The 23050-nt window shown below is 52.4% G+C and overlaps 1 protein-coding gene across 1 annotated transcript in view; it reads left to right on the forward strand.

Annotated features, from left to right (window-relative positions):
• Positions 1 to 1442: 1442 nt before the first annotated feature.
• CACNG8 (calcium voltage-gated channel auxiliary subunit gamma 8) overlaps positions 1443 to 23050 on the forward strand; it is a 22221-nt gene continuing 613 nt past the window's right edge. The window contains exons 1-5 of the mRNA XM_025365884.1: positions 1443 to 1503; positions 1881 to 2228; positions 18490 to 18573; positions 20130 to 20270; positions 22516 to 23047. Of these exons, the coding sequence (XP_025221669.1) occupies positions 1443 to 1503; positions 1881 to 2228; positions 18490 to 18573; positions 20130 to 20270; positions 22516 to 23047 (1166 nt within the window). The remainder of the gene's footprint in view (positions 1504 to 1880; positions 2229 to 18489; positions 18574 to 20129; positions 20271 to 22515; positions 23048 to 23050) is intronic.

The following is a 23050-nucleotide window of genomic DNA, read 5'->3' on the forward strand; positions in this document are numbered from 1 at the left end:
TTTTCGGAGGGACACAGTCTACTGGGGGGCTCTTTCTGCATGTGGAAGAAGATGAGGGGCTCCAGTGTGTGTTCCTGTACAGGTGAAATCCTAGAGGGGAGTACTGGGGGGCGTTCCCAAGAAGGGAAGCCTGTGGGGGCCTGCGGAGGGGATTTTCCTGGGCAGAGGAGAACTAGGAGCTCTCCTGGTGGAGCAGGAGGAAGTGAGTCAAGGGAATTCTATATGGTGGGAGAGAAGTTGGGGAGAATGCTTCCTGGTACGTTGAAGAGAGAGTGGGGTTCAATGTGAGTTGAGGGGGATCTCGAGTTGGGGGAAACTGTGGGAAGACCCTGTGTGATGGTGAAGGGCTGCCAGGAGGGGATCTGGAGGCAGTGGGAGCTGCTGTGAGTGCAGAGGGGCGGGTGGGTGGATGCTGGGCAGAGTGGGGGTACACTGTGCTCCCTGCTATGGGAACACAGGGCAGAGATTGCAATGCTCCTGAACGGAGAGACATTTGGGGTCTAGAGGAAGCCATTCTTGTGAGTAGAAAATGCCGTGAAACTCATGGAGGAAATTTTTCTTAATGGAGGAGAAAACGACGGTTATGACATGAGTTCGTTTAAGTTGTAGGGGGGAGGGTGGCGGGGGGGGGAAGATTTGGAAGACTCTTCTAAAGCAAAAGAGAGAGTGGGGGTTTTCCTGGAGTAAACGCATAGTATGGGGTGGGGGGTGAGTGGCTTGTGGGGAAACAGTGGAGGCTGTGAGAGGGAATGGGTTGGAGATGGGGGGCCCTCTTGCAAACCAGTGGGTCTAATGTTGGGTGCATTAGCATTCCCCAGGGAGCTTTTATAAACTTAGATGCTCAGGCCACACTGCAGACCAATCATGTCGGACTTTCTCAGGTGGGACTCAAACATCCGCATTTCTAAGGTCCTCGGGTGATTTCGAGGTGTGCTGGAGGCTGCTGGAGGCTGCTGGAGTCAGGAAGGGGGCTTTCAGTGAGAGGAGACTGACTGAGGGTGGCTGCTTATTCTGAGTTGCACAAACTGTGAGGGTCAGCTGGGATTTTCTTTGTCTTTTTCTTCTTCTCCTTTAAATTTTTCCTTTTTAGTTGAAGACAGATTGAGAGATGTATTTTTCCTAAGGAGAGGAAATTGTGGGGGACCATTTGGAGTGATGGCATGACAAAAGCCAGACCGGAGGGGGCTTGCGGAGGTTATTCCCACGGAAGTGGTGCTACTCGGGCTTCTTAAGTTGTGGAGACGCTCAGGGAAAAGTTGGGGAGACAGGGAAGGGTTCTAGCAGATGGAGAGGTGGGGCTGCAGGGGAAGAGCGGGGAGAACTGGTGGGAACCGAATGGTGATGGGGCGGGGGTCTCTAAGGAAGGAGGAACGCGACAGGGGCTCCTGGGGAGGAGGAGAGGTGGGGCTTGGCATCATGGGGGGCTGGTGGCTTCCCATGCGATGAGGACCATGGAGCCCACTGGGGCGGAGCCAACGGGGGCTGGGGGCGAGGGCTGCGAGTGTGAGCGGTGGTGGGGATTCCTCTGAGTGGGGTTAGTGGGATGGTGGGATGACTTTCTTGGGCAGAAGACAAGAGTGGAGAGAGTTTTTTTGTTTTTTTGTTTTTTTGTTTTTTTTTTTTTGGAGAAAGGGGAGCAGTGGAGACCCAAGTGGAAGGAGTTTCTGGAGCTGAGGCAGGGATTTTAGGGGGGGCGGGGACTGGGGGAGGTACCTGTGCCTTCTCCTCTAATCCGAGATCTCGCTCCTTGCCCTCCACCAGCCGCCGACCATGGCCGCGCTCTGACCCCCTCCCCGGCCGCAGCCTCCTCCTCGCCGCCCCCTCCCCAGCCCCGCCGGCCCCGGGCCCCCCGCTTCTGCCTGCGCTGTGACCCCCCCCAGCCGCCGGCACGGCCCCGCCCCCGCTGCCCCGGTGGTGGCCCACGGCCCCCCGGCTGCCCGTGGTCAAACTGGAGTCACTGAAGCGCTGGAACGAAGAGCGGGGCCTCTGGTGCGAGAAGGGGGTGCAGGTGCTGCTGACGACGGTGGGCGCCTTCGCCGCCTTCGGCCTCATGACCATCGCCATCAGCACCGACTACTGGCTCTACACGCGCGCCCTCATCTGCAACACCACCAACCTCACGGCCGGCGACGACGGGACCCCCCACCGCGGGGGCGGCGGCGCCTCGGAGAAGAAGGACCCCGGCGGCCTCACGCACTCGGGCCTCTGGAGGATCTGCTGCCTGGAAGGTAGGGTGCGGGCGGCCCTCCCCGCAGCCCCCGCCGCTCCCCTCCGAGAGACCCTGAGCCTCCTGGGGTTGCCTCTCCCTGATCCTGGGGCCCCCATGGGCACCCCTTGTCCTCTGCCAGAGGCGCTTCTGCGGCTTCCCACTCGTGCCCCTGACCCCCTCTCCCTTCCTTCCCACTCCTCCCTGCGTCCTGGCACCCTGCGGAATTCCTGTGCCTAGTCCCTCTGCAGCCCCTTTGCCTTTACACTGAACCCCCTTATCCTATCTTCCCCTTGGCGGTGTCTCCTGCCCTGCCCCATCACACCCCTCCCTCTTCCCTCTCTCAAGCACCTGGGCTCCTCCTGTTTCATTTCTTCCACACTCTGCCCTGTGCCTTTTCTCCTTCCTTTTTTTTTTTTTTTTTTGACAAGGTCTCACTCTGTTGCCCAGGCTGGAGTACAGTGTACAATCACAGCTCACTGCAGCCTCCACCGCCTGGGCTCAAGCCATCCTCCCACCTCTGCCTCCTGAATAGCTGGTACCACAGGCATGAGCCACTGTGCCCAGCTAATTTTTTTCATTATTTGTAGAGACAGGGTCCCCCTTGTTGTTCAGGCTGGTCTCAAGCTCCTGAGCTCAAGAGATCCTCCTGCCTCAGCCTCCAAAGTGCTGGGATGACAGGCGTGAGCCTCTGCACTCAGCAGCCTGTTTCTCCCTCTTTGCCTTTAGTTCATCTTGACCCTGCTCCTCCTCTCCACCTGCCCCTTCATTTCCTCTCCCTAGGGTCGCGTGGCATCTTCTCTCTCCCGACATTCCCCCCAGGTCATCTGAATTCCCCTGCCTCTCCCACCCCCACTCATGGCCCAGGTTTCCGGTCTCCATCTCTTTCCCCTTCTCTTTGGCTGCTGCTCCCCTGAAACTTCTGCCTTAACTCGCCCTCACTCATGACCTTCTCTCTTTTCTGCCTTGTGCTTCTCCTCCTGTACATCTTTCCCCATCAGTGCCCCCTCCCACGTCTCTCCCACCAGGATGCCCTCCAACCTCCCATCCTGGTCCTTTCCTCCTTTTTCCTTTAGTGGGCTCCACTTCCTCTTCCTCCACGCATGCCTTCTTTGACGTCTTCCTGACCCGACGCCTCATGCCTTCACGTGAAGGCTGCTCGCTCCTGCCCCTGCTACCTCCTCAGATCTTTGTCTTGGTTCTTTTCCTCTGTCCTGTTCTCCCTCTCACAGCTTCTCTCCTAGCTCGACTCCCTGGCTCTCGACTCCCCCACTTCTCCAAGACTCCTGCCCTCTGCTGCGCCGACCCCTTCTCTCTCCCACTTTTAGCATCAGTATTTCTTTCCTGAGTATCACCGAGCTGTGGGGCTGGGAAGCAGGAGTCCTGGGTGCCAGTCCTGCTGCGTATCTGCCCCGCTGTGTGACCACTATCTTCCCCCCTGCACCGCAGCCTCACAGTCCTTGTCTGCAACGTGAAGGAGCGGAACCAGCCATTCTGATGCCCCCTTCCGCCAAAAGATTGAAATCTCTTGCTTCTCTTTTTCATCCCCCTCTATTTCTTCTGCCCCTTCTTCCTCTGTTTTGCTGAGTGCTCACGACAAGCCAGGAACGTTATCTTGTTTAATCCTATGAGGTGGGCACCACCTCCCTGTTGGGGATGGGTAAACTGAGGCTCAGAGAGGTGAAGTCACTTGCCCAAGGTCACCCAGCTGAGAAAGGGGCAGAGCCAAGCGCAGAACTCGAATCCCATGGATAGGATGCGCAGATGCGCTCTGTCTAGTGTACGAAGTGTTTAAAACTGAAAGCAAAATCTGAATCCATTGCCAACAGTTAAAAATAGGGAGGCTTCCCATTGTAGTTCTGATTTCCGGCTTCTTCTGAGCTAGCGGAAGATCTAACACAAGCCTGTGTTCTACCCTGACCACGATGGGCCGGATCTGAGCAGCAGCTGGCGGGGGGTCTCCATTTCCCCACAGTCACCTCCATCCGCCCCGTATCGCCTCCCATTCCTCCCACGGCTTTCGTGATGTTCTTTTCCTCTCTTGTGGAAGTTTGAGTTCATGTTCATTCACCGGTCTGACCAAGTACCAGGCATAGAGCCAAGTGTGAGGGCTCACATCATGAAACCCCTAGGACAGCACGTGGCATCTAGTAGGGACGTCATTCATTCATTCATTCATTCATTCATTCAACGTCCCATTTTTATTGAGTTTATATTATGTGCCAGGCATTGTTCTGGATTCTGAGGCTGCAGCAGTGGAAAACAGACAAAACCTCCTCTCGTTATATATCTCGTATTCTAAGGTAGAGACAGATAATGATGGAGGTAAATAAAGTCAACATTTAGGGTGTTAGATAGAACTGAGTGCTAAGAAGGACAAGGAGTTGGGGGGTGGTGGGAGGTGTCAGGGATCCCCGTGGGAAGTAGATAAGGAATCTAGGAAAAGCTTCCCCCAGCAGGTGACATTTGAGTGCAGGTCTGAAGGAAGTAAGAGATGGAGGAAAGTGCTTCAGCCTGTAGGAACAGCAGGCGCAGAGGCCCTGAGGTGAGAGTGTGGCTGTGTGTTGATCAAGCCAGTAGGAGGTCAGCGTGGCCGGGGCAGAGTGAGTGGCGGGGAACAGGGCAGAGTGAGTGGTGGGGAACAGGGCAGAGTGAGTGGCAGGGAATGTAGTAGAAGGAGGTGCAGTCGTAGGGATATCAGGGTCCCCATCTCACAGGTTCTGGTTTTTTAAAAAAATTATTTTATTTATTTACTTATTTATTTTTTATTTATTTATTTTTTGAGATGGAGTCTCCCTCTGTCACCCAGGCTGGAGTGCAGTGGCACAATCTCACTGCAAGCTCCGCCTCCCGGTTTCACGCCGTTCTCCTGCCTCAGCCTCCGGAGTAGCTGGGACTACAGGTGCCCACCACTACACCCAGCTAATTTTTTTGTATTTTTTAGTAGATATGGGGGGTTTCACCATGTTAGCCAGGATGGTCTCGATCTCCTGACCTGATCCGCCCACTTCGGCCTCCCAAAGTGCTGGGATTACAGGCATGAGCCACCGCACCCGGCCTTATTTATTTATTTATTGAAACAGAGTCTTGCTTTGTCACCCAAGCTGTACTGCAGTGGTGTGATCTCGGCTTACTGCAACTTTGGCCTCCTGGGTTCAAGCGATTCTCATACCTCAGACTCCCGAGTAGCTGGAATCACAGGTGTGCGCCACCATGCCTGGCTAATTTTTGTATTTTTAGTAGAGACGGGGTTTCACCATGTTGGCCAGGCTGGTCTCGAACTTCTGACCTCAAGTGATTGGCCTGCCTAGGCCTCCCAAAGTGCTGGGATTAGAGATGTGAGCCACCATGTCTATGTCTGGCCAGGTTCTGTTTTTTTTTTTTTTTTTTTTTTTAAGCAGGGTTTTGCTCTGTCACCCAGGCTGGCATGCAGTGGTAAGACCATAGCTCACTGAAACCTTGAACTCCTGAACCAAAGCTGTCCTCTTGCCTCAGCCTCCCAAATAGCTAGAACTACAGGCACATGCCACCATTTTTTGTAGACACAGGGTCTCACTATATTGCCAAGGCTGGTCTCAAACTCCTGAGCTCAAGCAATCCTCCTGCTTCAGCCTCCCGATGTGTAGGGATTACAGGTGTGAGCCACTGCACCCGGCCTCATAGCTTCTTATACATCCCAGAAAGCACTTTGCTTTAGATTCGGAGACGGGAGCCATTGAAGGTTCTTGAGCAGAGGAGTCACATGAGCTGACTTACATTTCTGCAGTATGGCTCTTGCTGCTGTGTTGACAAGTGACCAAAGGGAAGGCAAATGAGACAACGAGAAGCTCATCTAGGGTGAGGGCTGTAGTGTTTGGGAAGTTGTTTGAATTCTTAGTATATTCTGGAGCTACCGTGGGCAGGAATTGCTGATGGAGCAGTTGTAGGATATGAGAGAGAAGAGCCAGGGGCGCCTCCAAAGCAGGGTTTTTCCACCGCAGCATGGTTGATATTTTGGGGTGGATAATTCTGTGTGGAGGGGGCCGTCCTGTGCATTGTAGGATGCTGAGCAACAGCCTTGATCTCTCCCACTAGATGCCAGCAGCGCCCTTCCCAGTCGTGACAACCAAAATTGTAAATTGTGTCTAAACATTGTCGACTGTCTCCCGGGGGATAAAAATCGCCCTGAGTTGAGAATCACCGCTCTAACGCTTTGGCCTGAGCTCCTGAGAATAGGGGAGCCATTCCTAAGATGAAACAGCAGCTATTTTATTTATTTTCTCTTATCAAATTTATTATGAAGGAGAGGGATCAGGGGCTCAGTTCTGGGCATGTTAAACTTACGGTGCCCATTCACAGACAACATCTGGACAGAGGCCAGCACAGTGAAGGTCCTATAAAGTGCCATATAGGAAAGATTGCAGGCTTTGTGGAACAGTCTGTATCACAACAACTTGTGAAAACGACCGAGACAGTCTGTGAGTGAGTGTGGCTGTGTTCCAATGAGACTTCATTTATGGACACTAAAATTTGGATTTCGCCGGGGGCAGTGGCTCACGCCTATAATCTCAGCACTTTGGGAGGCCAAAGCAGGCGGATCACCTGAGGTCAGGAGTTCGAAACCAGCCTGGCCAACATGGTGAAAACCTGCCTCTACTAAAAATACAAAAATTACCCAGGCGTGGTGGCAGGTGCCTGTAATCCCAGCTACTCAGGAGGCTGAGGCAGGAGAATCGCTTGAACCTGGGAGGCGGAGGTTGCAGTGAGCCGAGATCACGTCACCATACTCCAGCCTGGGCAACAGAGAGAGATTCTAAGAAAAAAAAAAGTTTTTTTTTGGAATTCCATGTCATTTTCACATGCCACAAAAATCGTCTTCTTCTTTGATATTTTCTCAATCATTAAAAACACATAAAACCCGTTCTTAGCTGGATTTGGCCTGTGAGCCGTAGTTTGCTGACCACTGATTTAAATTGTTAAAGATACGGTATATGAGGCCAGAGACTGGGCTGGAGATATCAGTTTGAGGGGCATCATCATATAGATGAATTAGATGGATGGAGTCAGTTAGAGAAGAGACAGCTGGGCGCAGTGGCGCGCACCTATAATCCCAGCACTTTGGGAGGCCAAGGCAAGAAGATCGCTTGAGCCCAGGAGTTCGAGACCAGCCTGGGCAAAATAGCGAGACCTCATCTCTACAAATAATTTAAAAATTAGCTGAAAGTGCTGGTGTGTGCCTGTGGTCCCAGCTACTCAGGAGGCTTAGGTGGGAGGATTGTTTACGCCCAGGAAGTCGAGGCTAAAGTGAGCCATGATTATACCACTGCATTCCAGTCTCGGCGACAGGGCAAGATCCCATCTCAAAAAAAAAAAAAAAAAAAGAGAGAGAGAGAGAGAAGAGATCAGAACAAATGATAAAATTTCATTAAAGGCTTAAGCCTTCAGCCAGTCCACTATTAAAATGTGAGGGAGATGGTCGGGCGTGGTGGCTTACGCCTGTAATCCCAGCACTTTGGGAGGCTGGGACAGGCGGATCACGAGGTCAGGAGCTCGAGACCAGCCTGACCGACATGGGGAAACCCTGTCTCTACTAAAAATACAAAACTTAGCTGGGCTTGGTGGCGTGTACCTGTAATTCCAGCTACTCAGGAGGCTGAGGCAGGAGAAGCCCTTGAACCCAGGTGGTGGAGGTTGCAGTGAGCTGAGATCGTGCCACTGCACTCCGGCTTGGGCAACAGAGTGAGACTCCGTCCAAAAAAAAAAAAAAGGGAGGGAGATGAGAAGTCATCAAAGGAGTGGAGAAAGGAGTGGCTACAGGTTTGGGGAAAAATGGATGTCCTGGAAGCCAACGGAAGTTAGTGTTTCAAGGAGAGGAGGAATGAAGGCTGACTCTGTTGTTCTTGTAATTGTCATTCATTTGTCACTGGATGCACACAATAACCCTGCTAAGTAGGTACTTTACTTATTTATTTTTATTAATTTTTTTTTGAGACAGATTCTTGCTCTGTTGCCCAGGCTGGAGTGCAAAGGCACAATCTCAACCCACTGCAACCTCCACCTCCCAGGTTCAAGCAATTCTCCCGCCTCAGCCTCCTGAGTAGCTGGGATTACAGGTGCCCATCATCACACCCAGCTAATTTTTGTACTTTTAGTAGAGACGGGGTTTCACCAGGTTGACCAGGTTGATCTCGAACTCCGGCGTCAGGTGATCTGCCTGCCTCAGTCTCCCAAAGTGCTGGGATTACAGATATGAGCCACTGCGTCCGGCTGGTACTTTTATTATTCCCGTTCTAAAAGAAGAAGTGAAGGCTCAGAGAGGTGAAGTGAGTTGCCCAAGGTCACACAGTTAATATGCAGTAGGGTCTGGATTTGTTTTTGTTTCTGATTTGTTTGCTTGTTTTTAGTTTTTTAGAGATGGGGTCTCCCCACATTGCCCAGCCTGGTCTAGAACTCCTGGGCTCAAGCAATTCTCTCACTCCTGGCCTCTCAAAGTATTGGGATAACAGGCGTGAGCCACCATGCCAGGCCCAGCATCTGGATTTGAATCCAGGTGTGTCTGGTTTTGTAGGAGAACAAAGCAACAAATCCACTTGCTTTCAGCCCACCAGGGCTGTAGAAACTGGGCCCCCCCGAGTCATTGCCTCCTGCAGTCACTGTGCCCTGGGAACTCTCAGGCTCAACCCCCATCTCCCTTTGGAGTGTGTCCGAGAGATGCAGTAGAATGTAATGATTAAAACAAGCTCAGAGGCTGCTCTGCCTAGGGACCGGCCATTCTTTGTTCCTTTATTGTCTTTAATAAACTTGATTTCAGCTGGGTGTGATGGCTCACACCTGTAATCCCAGCACTTTGTGAAGCCGAGGCAGGTGGATCACCTAAGGCCAGGAGTTCAAGACCAGCCTGGCCAACATGGTGAAACCCTGTCTCTACTCAATATACAAAAAAGTTAGCCGGGGATGGTGGCAAGCGCGTGTAACCCCGGCTACTCGGGAGGCTGAGGCATGAGAATTGCTTGAACCTAGGCAGCAGAGGTTGCAGTGAGCCGAGATCGTGACACTCTAGCCTGGGCGACAGAGCAAGACTCCATCTCAATTGAAAAAACAAACAAACAAAAAAACTTGCTTTCACTTTCTCTCTCTCTCTCTCTTTTTTTTTTTTTTTTTTGAGCTGGAGTCTCTCTCTATCACCCAACCTGGAGTGCAGTGGCATGATCTTGGCTCACTGCAGCAGCACGATCTTGGTTCACTGCAGCCTCCGCCTCCCGGGTTCAAGTGATTCTCCTGCCTCAGCCTCCCAAGTAGGTGGGGTTACAGGTGCCCACAATCATGCCTGGCTAATTTGTATGTTTTTGGTAGAGATGGGGTTTCACCATGTTGGCCAGGCTAGTCTCGAACTCCTGACCTCGAATGATCTGCCTGCCTTGGCCCACTTTACTCTTTTTTTTTTTTTAATTTCGTTTTGAGACGAAGTCTTGTTCTGTTGCCCAGGCTGGAGTGCAGTGGCACGATCTCAGCTCACTGAAACCTCCGCCTCCTAGGTTCAAGCAATTCTCATGCCTCAGCCTCCTGAGTAGCTGGTACTACAGGCATGTGCCACCACACCCGGTTAATTTTTTGTATTTTTAGTAGAGATGGGGTTTCGCCATGTTGGCCAGGCTGGTCTTGAACTCCTGACCTCAAATGATCTGCCCGCTTCAGCCTCCTAAAGTGCTGGGATGACAGGCATAAGCCACCATGCCTGGCCCCACTTTACTCTTAAAGAAAAAGAAAAAGAAACAAACTCTGAGAAATAAGACTCATTGGGTTTATCTCCTGTCTGCCACGTCTAGCCTCGTGACCTTGGCTGTATATTTAACCTTGCTGTGCCTCTATTCCATCAACGGGGAAATGAGAATCCTAATAGTCCCTAACTCACAGGGCCAAGGAGGGATTCAATGAGCTAATATAAGAAAAGCATTTCAAAGACGAGCAGGCACAGAGGAAGAACTAGATCATAGCGTTGCATTTTGTTGTTGTTGCTCAGCTGTTCTTCTCATTATTATTAGGAATTCTAATGTGACCAAGCCCTGATCCCCTCCACCCTGATAACCCAGGAATTCTAGCCCTTCCCAATAGGAAGCACTTCCCAATCGGCCAGTGGCTCATGCCTTGTAATCCCAGCACTTTGGGAGGCCAAGGTGGATGGATCACTTGAGGTCAGGAGTTTGAGTCCAGCCTGGCCTATATGGTGAAACCCTGTCTCTATTAAAACTACAAAAATTAGTCAGGCATAGTAGTGGGTGCCTGTAGTCCCAGTTACTTGGGAGGCTGAGGCAGGAGAATCGCTTGAACCCAGGAGGCAGAGGTTGCAGTGAGCTGAGATGGTACCACTGCACTGCAGCCTGGGCAGCAGAGTGAGACACCATCTCAAATAAATAAATAAATAGATTAATTAAAAAAAAAGAAAGGAAAAAGAAATACAACAAAAGAATGGGCCAGTGGCTCACCCCTGTAATCCCAGCATTTTGGGAGGCCAAGGTGAGAGGATCGCTTGAGTCCAGGAGTTCAAGACCAGCCTGGGCAATATAGGGAGACCCCACCTCCGTAAAAAATTAAAAATTAGTTGGGCATGGTGGTACATGCCTCTAGTCCTCACTACTAGGGAGGCTGAGGTAGAAGGATTGCTTGAGTCCAGGAGGTCGAGGCTGCAGTGAGCTGTGATTGTGCCACTGCACTCCAACCTGGGTGATAGAGCAAGACTCTATTAAAAAAAAAAAAAAAAAAAAGCAAGCAAGCAAGAAAGAAATATAACACGGGTGACCATATATAGTTAAAATTTTTAAGCTGGGCACGGTGGCTCACGCCTGTAATCCCAGCACTTTGGGAGGCTGAGGCGGGTGGTCACCTGAGGTCGGGAGTTGGAGACCAGCCTGGCCAACATGGTGAAACCCCATCTCTACTGAAAAAACAAAATTTAGCCAGGTGTGGTGGTGGGCAACCATAATTCTAGCTACTCGGGAGGCTGAGTCAGGAGAATTGCTTGAACTCGGGAGGTGGAGGTTGCTGTGAGCGGAGATTGTGCCACTACACTCCAGTCTAGGCAACAGAGCGAGGCCCTGTCAAAAAAGAAAAGAAAAGAAAAGAAAATTAAAATAGCTACATTAAAATAAATAAAAAGGAACAGGTACCCAGCATAGCCAAGATATTATCACTTGAATATGTAATCAACATAAAAATTATTAATGAAATATTATGTATTCTCTCTTTCTCTTTTTTCCCCACGCTGAGTCTGAAACCCAGTACATATTTTACCCTCACAGAACCTCTCCATTGCCACATTTCAAGTGTTGGGAGCTGGAGGAGTCTGCATGGGACAGCCCAGCTTGTGCCCCCTCCTCAAGGATTTCAGTCACACCCCCAAGTCTTCTCTCAGGACTCAAGAGTCTGGGCCCACAGCCCTATTTATTAGTGCTGACCACACAAAGGCCCTGTGCTAAAACTTTGCCTGGCTTATTATCTTATTGAACCCTCGCCATTTTGCCAGGGGAATGTATTATTAGCAGGAATCTGATGGCCAGAAAGGGGAAGTGACTCAGACTGGACCACCCAGCATGAGGGGTAGAGCAGGTTGGATCCCAGTTCTCCATGTGTCTGCACTGCAAGAAAGCTGCCTCTTAACCCTCCCATGCCCAGGTCTGCACTCGGCAGTCCCGGGGAGGAGACTCAGGGCCACGACATCACGACATCACGATCCATGCACAAGAAAAACTCCCAGCTTGATCGGTGGCGTTAGGCATAACTACTGTGTATTCTGTGCCTAGCTTTCTTTTTTCTCAGACGGAGTCTTGCTCTGTCTCCCAGGCTGGAGTGACCCGGCGTGATCTCCGTTCACTGCAAACTCCACTGCCTGGGTTCAAGCAATTCTCCTGCCTCAGCCTCCTGAGTAGCTGGGATTACAGGCGCCCATCACCACGCTGGGCTACTTTTTGTATTTTTTAGTAGAGACTGGGTTTCACCATGTTGGCCAGGATGGTCTTGAACTCCTGACCTCAGGTGATCCGCCCACCTCAGCCTGGCAAAGTGCTAGGATTACAGCTGTGAGCCACTGCACCTGGTCATCTGTGCCTGCCTGCCTGCCTGCCTGCCTGCCTTCCTTCCTTCCTTCCTTCCTTCCTTCCTTCCTTCCTTCCTTCCTTCCTCCTTTCCTTTCCTTTTTCTTTCTTTCTTTTTTTTTTTTTTTTCGAGACAGAGTTTTGCTCTTGTTGTACAGGCTGGAGTGCAGTGGTGTGATCTCTGCTCATTGCAACCTCCGCCACTTGGGTTCAAGCGATTATCCTGCCTCAGCCTCCCGAGTAGTTGGGATTATAGGCACCTGCCACCATGCCTGGCTAATTTTTGTATTTTTAGTAGAGACGGGGTTTCACCACGTTGGCCATGCTGGTCTCGAACTCCTGACCTCGTGATCTACCCGCTTTGGCCTCCCAACGTGCTGGGATTACAGGCATGAGCCACCGCGCCCGGCCTTCTGTGTCTAACTTTCATTGAAATCTCACTGAAGCCCTCTAAAGTCACACTACCGTCCTCAATTTCCCCGTGAGAGAGTAGAGGCCCAGGGATGATCTGGTTCCAAAACCACGCAGCTGGGAAGTGGTGCATTGGGATGTGTGTCCGGAGAGTTGGATTCCAGAGCCCACGATCAATAACCCCCGTAGCCACCAGACTCTACTGTCTTAAATATGCCAACCTCCCAAACTGATCTGTGCTGGAAGGAAACTCCTCCCCATCACTCACCTGCAACGGGACTTTGGGGAACTTCTTCAACTCCCTATGCCTCCGTTTCCTCATTTGTAAAGCAAGGATGCTGTCGCCACCTACCTCCGAGGGTTTGTCCGAGGGACTGAGCGAGTTATTAACCACCTGTCAAATGCTTGGAGCAGTACCTAGTGCATGGTTAGTGCTCAGTCAGAGCTAGTTATTATTACTGTCACCACTAACCTGTTCAGCGATTCAGTGTGCCATGTGGTTTACATGCTCAGTCTCATTTAATCGTCACAAATGTTTTGAGAGAATTACTATGATCCCATTCAAGAAAGGAGGAACCAGGCCAGGCGCGGTGGCTCACACCTGTAATCCCAGCACTTTGGGAAGCTGAAGTGGGTGGATCACCTGAGGCCAGGAGTTCGAGACTAGACTGGCCAACATGGTGAAACCCCATCTCTACTAAACATACAAAAATTAGCCAGGTGTGGTGGCGGGTGCCCGTAATCCCAGGTACTTGGGAGGCTGAGGCAGGAGAATCATTTGAACCTGGGAGGGGGAGGTTGCAGCGAGCCGAGATGGTGCCACTGCACTCCAGCCTGAGCAGCAGAGTGAGACTCCATCTCTAAAAAAAGAAAAAGAAAAAGTGGGCTGGGCGCGGTGGCTCAAGCCTGTAATCCCAGCACTTTGGGAGGCCGAGACGGGCGGATCACGAGGTCAGGAGATCGAGACCATCCTGGCTAACCCGGTGAAACCCCATCTCTACTAAAAAAATACAAAAAACTAGCTAGCCGGGCAAGGTGGCGGGCGCCTGTGGTCCCAGTTGCTTGGGAGGCTGAGGCATAGAATGGCGTGGACCCGGGAGGCGGATCTTGCAGTGAGCTGAGATCCGGCCACTGCACTCCATCCAGCCTGGGCGACAGAGCGAGACTCCGTCTCAAAAAAAAAAAAAAAAAAAAAAAAAAAGAAAGAAAGAAAAAGAAAGAAAGAAAAAAGAAAAAAGAGGAAAAAAAAAGCTGGACAAGGTGGCTCACCCCTGTACTTCCAGCAGTTTGGAAGTCCAAGGCAGGAGGATCACCTGAGGTCGGGAGATCGAGACCATCCTGGCTAACACAGTGAAACCCCGTCTTTACCAAAAATACAAATATTAGTTGGGCGTGGTGGCACACTCCTGTAACCCCAGCTACTCAGGAGGCTGAGGCAAGAGAATGGCTTGAAACCAGGAAGTGGAAGTTGCAGTGAGCCGAGATCAAGCCATTGCACTCCAACCTGGGCAACAGAATGAGACTCCATCTCAAAAAAAAAAAAAGAGAGAGAGAGAGAAGAGAGAGAGAGAGAGAAAAGAGAGAGAGAGAAAGGGAGGGAGGGAGGGAGGGAGGAAGGAACATTGAGCTTGTCATCTTACCTACCACACCACGGTGGAGGTGCTGATGGGTAAGAGTTTGTATGTGGGAGTTGTATATTCATTCACTCACTCATTCATTCATTCATTCATTTTGAAAATTGTAGTAAATTATATATAACATAAATTTACCATTTTCATCATTTGTAAGTATGCATTTCAGTAGTGGTAAGTGCACCCACATTGTTGTGCAACCAATCTCCAGAACTCTTTTCATCTTGCAAAACGGAAACTCAGTACCCGTTAAATAACTCCACATCCTCCCACCCTCCAGCCCTGGCAACTACCATGATACTTTGTCTCTATGAATTTGATTATTCCAGGTATTTCATATAAGTGGAATGGTACAGTATTTGTCTTTTTGTTACTGGCTTATTTCACTGAGTATAATGTCTTCACGGTTTATTTATGTTTATAGCATGTATCACAATTGGCTTCCTTTTAAAGGCTGAATAATATTCCATTGTATGTATAGAGCACATGTTCCTCCATTCATCTGTCAACGGGCACTGGGGTGTTTCCACATTTTGGCTATTGTCAACGATGCTACTATGAACACGAGTGTATGAATATCTATTTGAGTCCCTGCTTTTAATTCTTTTGGGTCTATCCCCAGTACTGACATTGCTGGATCATATGATGATTCTATTTTTAGTTTTTGAGGAACCTTGATAGTGTTTTCCATAGCCACTGCACCATTTTACATTTCTACCAGCAGTGCACAAGGCTTCGAATTTCTCCACATCCTTCACAACAAGTGTTATTTATTTATTTTATTTATTTATTTTTGAGACAGAGTCTCGCTCTGTCACCCAGGCTGGAGTGCAGTGACACGGTCTCGGCTCACTGCAACCTCCACCTCCTGGGTTCAAGCGATTCTCCTGCCTCAGCCTCCCAAGTAGCTGGGACTACAGGCATATACCATCATGCCCAGCTAATTTTTGTATTTTTAGTAGAGACAGGATTTCACCATGTTGGCCAGGATGGTCTCGATCTCTTGACCTCATGATCCACCTGCCTTGGTCTCCAAAAGTGCTGGGATTACAGACGTGAGCTACCGTGCCCGGCCCATTTTTTTTTTGTTTATTTATTTATTTATTTATTTATTTATTTAGAGATGGAGTCTTACTCTGTCGCCAGGCTGGAGTGCAGTGGTGTGATCTTGGCTCACTGCAACCTCTGCCTCCCGGGTTCAAGCCATTCTCCTGCCTCAGCCTCCCGAGTAGCTGGGACTACAGGCGCACACCACCATGCCCAGCTAATTTTTGTGTTTTTAGTAGAGATGGGGTTTCACCATGTTGGCCAGGATGGTCTCGATCTCTTGACCTTGTGATCCGCCTGTTTCAGCTTCCCAAAGTGCTGGGATTACAGGCTTGAGCCACCGCGCCCGGCCTTGTGGACCCATTCAATCATTCTTTTTTTTTCTTTTTTGAGACTGAGTCTCGCTCTCTCACCCAGGCTGGAATGCAACGGCAAGATCTCAGCTCACTGCAACCTCTGCCTCCCAGATTCAAGCAATTCACCTGCCTCAGCCTCCCAAGTAGCTGGGACTACAAACGTATGCCACCACAACCAGCTAACTTTTGTATTTTTAGTAGTGATGGAGTTTTAGCATGTTGGCCAGGCTGGTCTCAAACTCCTGACCTCAGGTGATCCACCCACCTTGGTCTCCCAAATTGCCAGGATTATAGATGTGAGCCACCACACCTGGCCCATTCAATCATTCTTTCATTAAAAATACTTATTAAGCACTCAGTATGCACTAGGCGCTGTTCTAGATGCTGGTAATACAGTGTTGAACAGCCCAGATGCTCACATACGTGATGTGTGTTTGACTTTTGTTGCCACCATCAGCTGTGAAATGATGACCCCTTTCTGTGCCTCAGTTTCCACGTTTGGGTAATGGGTGCCATATATCAGCTGCTATCAACTGAGCACTTAATTGTGTTCAAGGCAAAGTGCTAAATCTCCACCTAGACACAATCCCTCATATCAGTCCCATGAGGTAGGTCCTGTTCTCTTCATTTTATAGCTGGGGAAACTGAAGCAAGTTGGCCTATGTAACACCAGCAAGGACACAGAATAAGGAAGTGGTGGAGGCCAGCGCAGTGGCTCACGCCTGTAGTCCCAGCACTTTTGGAGGCTGAGGCAGACAGATCACTTGAAATCAGGAGTTCAAGACCAGCCTGGGCAAAATGGGCAACATGGAGAAACTCCGTCTCTACAAAAAATGCAAGAATTACCTGGGCATGGTGGCGCAAGCCTGTAGTCCCAGCTACTCAGGAGGCTGAGGCAGGAGGATCACTTGAGTCCAGGAGGCAGAGGTTGCAGTGAGCTGAGATTGTGCCACTGCACTCCAAACTTGGGCAAGAGAGGGAGACCCTGTCTCAAAAAATAAAAAATAAAAAATGAAAAAGATGGAGACACTCCAATACCTAACATTTGGCCACTGCAGGACACAAACCACATGATCTATTTCACAGGACTCTTAGGAGCATCAGATGAGTTGGCCCACCTAGGAAGCACCCAACGCAGATTAGCTCTTGGCAGTATTACTCACTCCCTTATATTAATTCTTCCCAGTTCCTCCTCTGTCCCTATTCTTTCCCCTACTTTCCTTTGCTGGTCATGGTCTGCCTCTGATCTCACCTTCTGCTATGCTTATATTCATTCATTCATTCATTCTTCATTCAACCCTCATTTCTTTCACTTTTTTTTTTCTTTTGAGACAGAGTCTTACTCTGTCACCCAGGCTGGAGTGTAATGGCACGGCCTTGGCTCACTGCAACCTCCACCTCCTGAGTTCAAGCAATTCTCCTGCCTCAGCCTCCCCAGCAGCTGCGATTACAGGCACCCGCCAACAAACCCAGCTAATTTTTATATTTTTAGTAGAGACAGGTTTTCACCATGTTGGCCAGGCTGGTCTTGAACTCGCGACCTCAAGTGATCCACCCGCCTTGGCCTCCCAAAGTGCAGGAATTACAGGTGTGAGTCACTGTGCCCGGCCTCAACCCTCATTTCTTGAGGTCTGCCGTGTTCCAGGCCTAGTGCCAAGAAATGCTGGGACACACAGAGGAATTGGACTCCCACGCCCTATCCCCTCCAGGAACTCCCAGCTTGCCGAGGACGAAGAAGATCATCTATCAACAAATGCATGTCCTACGGGGCACCTCAGAGCAGGAAACTGACCCAAGTTTGGTGGGAGGAATGAGTGTGCATATGTGTCTGTGTCTAGGAAAGCTTCCTCAAGAAGGTGCCTCCTGAGCTGCCCGCTGCAGGTAAAGTACTACATCAGCAAAGAATGTGAGCGAAATGTTCCACAGCATGGGCACAGGCCTGCAGAACTGGACAGAACTGAGCAGCTGAGGAAACTACATTATTTATATTTATATTTTTAATTTTTTCTCCAGCTATGTGCTAGAGGTAGTAAAATATTAACTGTTCCCAAAGGATGAGAAAATAGCTGAGGATGAGCATCTTAGGAGGGGAAGGAGATGAGGATGCATGACCCCTAGAGGCATACTCCACCCCTCACACACCTCTGCTTGCTTCAACCACTCCATCTCTCTCCAGAAGGTTCCAGGTTCCCTGCAGAAAGAGACTGGAAGCGCTCTCCCTCTCTCTCCCCTCCACCCCTACAGGACTGGAGACTACAACTCCCATGATCCACTGCGACTGCTCTTCTCACAACTGGACTCCAGACTTCACGGGGTCTCATGGGAAATGTAGTCCTCACCGGCTTCTGCATCCCTTTCCTTGTTTTTTTTTCCCCACGCATTTCCAGACTTTTCAACCAATTGAGAGGTGGGAAGCGCCCTGCTATTATTGAAGCCAACAACACGTGGGAGCAGGAAATCCAGAGTGCTGGAGCAACTTAGCCCAGCTTACAGGGCCAAGGTCCCATGGCCTTGCAGTGAGTGCTGGATGTTAGACTTTGGGTTTTTTCCTTGCTTTTCTTCTTTTCTTTAACAGGCGGGGAAACGGAGACCACAGAAGTTCCAAGTTTGTCCCATATCACGAGTCGGGCTCAGGAGCCGGGACTTGCTGTCTCCCAAGCTGCTCAGAGAGAGAAGGGATTTGGGGAAGGGCAGGGTCGGTTGTCAGTGGGGTTGCCCCGCCCCCAACCCTGAAGTATCCACCCCCACCACTGCCCTCCCCGCTCCTCCAGGGTTGAAAAGAGGCGTCTGCGTGAAGATCAATCATTTCCCGGAGGACACGGACTACGACCACGACAGCGCGGAGTATCTACTCCGTACGTGGGGGTCCGGGACAGAAGTGGGGAGTGGGTCAAATCGCGGGGCCTGAGGGCGTCGGGGTGGGCGCCGGGAGAAGGCACTTGGATCGACACGCCCAGGTTAGCCTCCCAGCCAATCCGAGTCCAGATAGTGAGATCCTCTGGTCCCCGATTGGCTGAGCGATCTCGCTCCCGCCCCCTCCTCTCACCTTGGGGCGGGCTGAGGGAGGATCCTGAGCGCTCATTGGCCGCCTTGCTCTCTCTGGCCCTCGCGGCGACTCTGCGCCGTGACTGGTTGTGGAATCCCGGGCTGGGATTGGCCACCGCGCCGCCGGGCTATGGGGCAATCTGCGGTGGGGACGGACCACTCCCTGGAGCCGGTTGGGAAAGCCTGTGTTTCCATTGGTAGCTACCCCGAGAACGCGGCAAATCCTAAATGATGATTGGCTGCGGCCTCAGCCAGGCTCCGAAATCGCAAAATCTGGTTGCCTGGGGTTTTAAGAGTGGGTGGAAAGAAAGGACTGCAGAGAAAGAGACAAGGGGGGCGGAGCGGGAGGAGGGGAGAGAGAGAAGGGGAAGAAGGGAGGGAGGAAAAGAGAAAGACTCAGATAGATGAAGTCAGGCCTAAAAGGGGGTGGGGAGGGAGGGAAGGAGTAAGGGAGAGGAAGGGAGTGGAGAGAAAAAGAAATCTGGAAGATTGAGGAAGCCAGGCATTAAAGGAGGGGAGAGATCCAGGAGGCCAGAGGAGGCCAGGCGGAAAAAAGGGGCGGGGTGAAGTGGGGAGAGACCTAGGAAGACAGATGAGGTCAGGCAGAAAAAAAAGATGGGGGAGAGACCTAGGAAGATAGGCGAAGCCAGACAGAAAAAGTTGGGGGCGGGGACTAGGAAGACAGATGAGGCCAGGCAGAAAAACCGGGGTGTTGGGGGGAAACCTATGAAGACATATGAGGCCCAGAAGATAAGAGGAGAGAGGGGAGACAGACCCAGAAAGATAGATGAAGCCAGGCAATAAAACGAGGGGGGTGGGGCGGGAGGAGAAGAAGGGAAGAGAAACTCAGAAGTAGATTCAGCCTGGCAGAAAAGGGAGGAGGAGGAGGGAGGAAGGAATGGAGAGAGAGAGAGAGAGAAACTCAGATGAAGCGAGGCAGAAAATGGGAGGGGTGTGGAGAGAGGTAGTAAGTGATTTGCGGGATATGGAGAAAGAAATTCGCAGACGAGAGGAAGGGAGGGATGAGAAAGGGAGAGGATCCATGGAGAAGTTGGGAGAAAAACAGGGAGAGTGATTTCGATAAACAAAGAGGGGAAAAGATATTCCGGGAGAGAGAAAAATAGTCCGAGGAAGAAAGAAAAAGACAAAGAAAAAGAGGGAGAGGGAATCAGACCGAGAAACAGAGAAATTTTAAAAACAGGAGAGAGAATGAGGCAACAGTAAAATAAACCAGAACACAGCCGGAGAGGAAGAATCACATAACTGGTGGGAGGCGCCGCGAGATGGGGGGCCGGGAGGGGGGCGCAGGGGGCCGCGTCTGACCGCCCTCGCTCTCCCTTCTTTTCCTTTCCTTCCTCCCCCGCAGGAGTTGTCCGGGCCTCCAGCATCTTCCCCATCCTTAGCGCCATCCTGCTGCTGCTTGGGGGCGTGTGCGTGGCGGCCTCCCGCGTCTACAAGTCCAAGAGGAACATCATTCTGGGCGCAGGGATCCTGTTCGTGGCAGCAGGTGAGAGGCAGAGGGAGGGGGCGACCGGGGCGGCCCACCTGCGCGTGCGAGTGCGTGTGTGTGCGCGCGCGCGTGTGTGAGTGCATGCGCGCGTGTGTGTGTCTGCAAAGCCACCTTGCCCCGAGCACCCCCGGGGGTCCGGAGCCTTCCTAGGCGGTCCCCAAGCTCCATCGCCACCCGCTGGGTAAGGTGGGTGTAGTCTTCGCTACGCCTTCGGAGGAGTGAAGCGGCAGAGACAGGTGTCTAGCGCGTAAGACGCCAGGCGCTTAGGATCCTTAGCCCGCCGTCCTGGAGACGGAAAGGGAGGAGCTGGGGGAGGGGGTGGGATCTTGAGACACAACTGGGCTCTTGAGGATAGAGAGGCGGGGCTGGGCCTTGGAGGGCGGGCCCAGGAGAGGTAGAAAGTGATCTGGGCGCGGATGAGGAGCCTGTTTTAAGGGGCTGGCCTTTGGAGACCTTGGTGGATCCAAGGGGGGCTGGTCCTGGGAAACCGTCCAGGGCCGGGAAGTGGAAACTAAAGGGGCTGGTCGAGGGAGACTGAATCGGCCCTTGCCCGTTACCATTTGGAGAAGGAGAGGCTAGAAAAAACAGGGTGATGCCTGGAAAAGCCAAAGGGGGAGGGGTTATGTCCTTAAGGACACAAAAAGTCAACCTGGCTGATTGAAGCAAGAGGCCGACCAAAGCCAGTCAGTACCTCGGATTGGCCGTCTCAAGAGCTAGGGCCTAGAGGAGCAGAGAGCTAGGACAGGAACACTTAAGAGGCACGTAATTAAGGGGTAAGACCCCCTTTCTACCCCATATGAGTAGCATTGGGAAATTCCAGGGGGCAGAGCTTTTTTGGAGGAGTAGAATACAGAGAAGAGGGAGGGCTTTGCATATTTGAAGAGCAGGGTGTGCTTTGGGGGTGGGTCTAGATCTGCAAAGGGTGGGGCTTGGAGGACCTGAAAATCCGGAGTAGCTGGACCTGGGACCGGGGAGGACCCTGGCCAAGATCCGCACGGGGCGGGGTTTGGTAAGCTGGAGGTGGGGCCTAGAGTAGAAGGCGGGGCCTGCTTTATTAAGGGCAAATTTTTGACCAGCAGGGGAGGGCCTAGAATGGATACTCCGCCAGGAATTATATGATGAAGAGAGGGTTTAGATAAGTGATAGGGCCTGGTCACAGCAGGATGACATCATTAACAGAGTTCAAAGGAGCAGAGGGACGGGGCTTGGGAAAAACCCAGGTTTATAACATTAAGGGTGGAGTTAGACTGACCAGGGCAGGGGCTGTAAACTCATCAAAGGTGGGTTTTAGACCAATCAGGGCAGGGCCTGGACTAGCTAGGGGTGGGGCTTAGGCCACCTAGGGGTGGGGCCTGGACCACTTGGGGTGGAGTTACCACCAGAGAGGTTGGGGTTTAGACCAGCAGAGGTGGGACCTTAGCTAGAGGAGTAGGGTTTATGCCATGTGGGGGCAGCCCAGACCATCTGGGGGTGGGTGTTAGACCACGTAGGGCCGAGTTCAGACCAGCCAGGGCTGGATTAGACCAGCAGAGGTGGAGCTTGGGTTATCCGGGGGCAGAACCTGGACCATCCAGGGCCCTGTCTTGTACATTCAGGGCAGGGCCTGGACCACCTGGGGGTGGGGTTTAGACCATCTGAGATGGGACTTGAACCAGCCAGGGCCAGGACCATCTAGGGTGTTGCCTGGACCAGTTGGGGTCCTAGACCACCTAGGGGTGGAGGTTAGACTAGTCAGGGCTGGGTTAGACCAGCAGAGGTGGGCCCTGGGCTATCTGGGGGCAGGACCTGGACCAGCCAGGGCCGTGTCCGGACCATTCAGGGCAGGGCCTGGACCACCTTGGGGTGGAGTTTAGACTGTCTGAGGGGGTACTTGAGCCTGCGGGGCTAGGACCACGCATGATGCAGTTGGACCATTGGCGGCCCTGCACCACCAGGGGGATGGAGTTTAGGTCAGCTGGGGCTGGGTTAGACCAGCGGAGATGAGGCCTGGGCTAGCTAGGAGTGGGCCTGAGCCCTCTGGGTTGGAGCTTAGACAGCAGGGCCGCGCCTAGAGTATCGGGCGGGGAGTTGTGTTCACTTCCGGCAGGACTTGGGTCAGCCAGATCCAGGATGGGGGTCTAGCCCACTCGGAGGTCTAGCCTGGGGGTGGCGCCTAGGTCCGCTGGCGCAGAGGGGCCGGGGCCGGGGACCGGGGAGGGGCCGGGGGTGGCCTCGAGGCTCCCGTCTGACCGTCCCCGCCCAGGCCTGAGCAACATCATCGGCGTGATCGTGTACATCTCGGCCAACGCCGGCGAGCCGGGCCCGAAGCGGGACGAGGAGAAGAAAAACCACTACTCGTACGGCTGGTCCTTCTACTTCGGCGGGCTGTCGTTCATCCTGGCCGAGGTGATCGGCGTGCTGGCCGTCAACATCTACATCGAGCGCAGCCGCGAGGCGCACTGCCAGTCTCGCTCGGACCTGCTCAAGGCCGGCGGGGGCGCGGGCGGCAGTGGCGGGAGCGGCCCCTCGGCCATCCTCCGTCTGCCCAGTTACCGCTTCCGCTACCGCCGCCGCTCCCGCTCTAGCTCCCGCTCCAGCGAGCCGTCGCCGTCGCGGGACGCGTCTCCCGGCGGCCCCGGGGGCCCGGGCTTCGCCTCCACGGACATCTCCATGTACACGCTCAGCCGCGACCCCTCCAAGGGCAGCGTGGCCGCGGGGCTGGCGGGGGCCGGCGGCGGCGGCGGCGCCGTGGGGGCGTTCGGCGGCGCGGCCGGGGGCGGCGGCGGAGGCGGCGGCGG

This window comes from Theropithecus gelada, chromosome 19, assembly GCF_003255815.1.
Source record: "Theropithecus gelada isolate Dixy chromosome 19, Tgel_1.0, whole genome shotgun sequence".
Taxonomy (NCBI): Eukaryota; Metazoa; Chordata; class Mammalia; order Primates; family Cercopithecidae; genus Theropithecus; species Theropithecus gelada.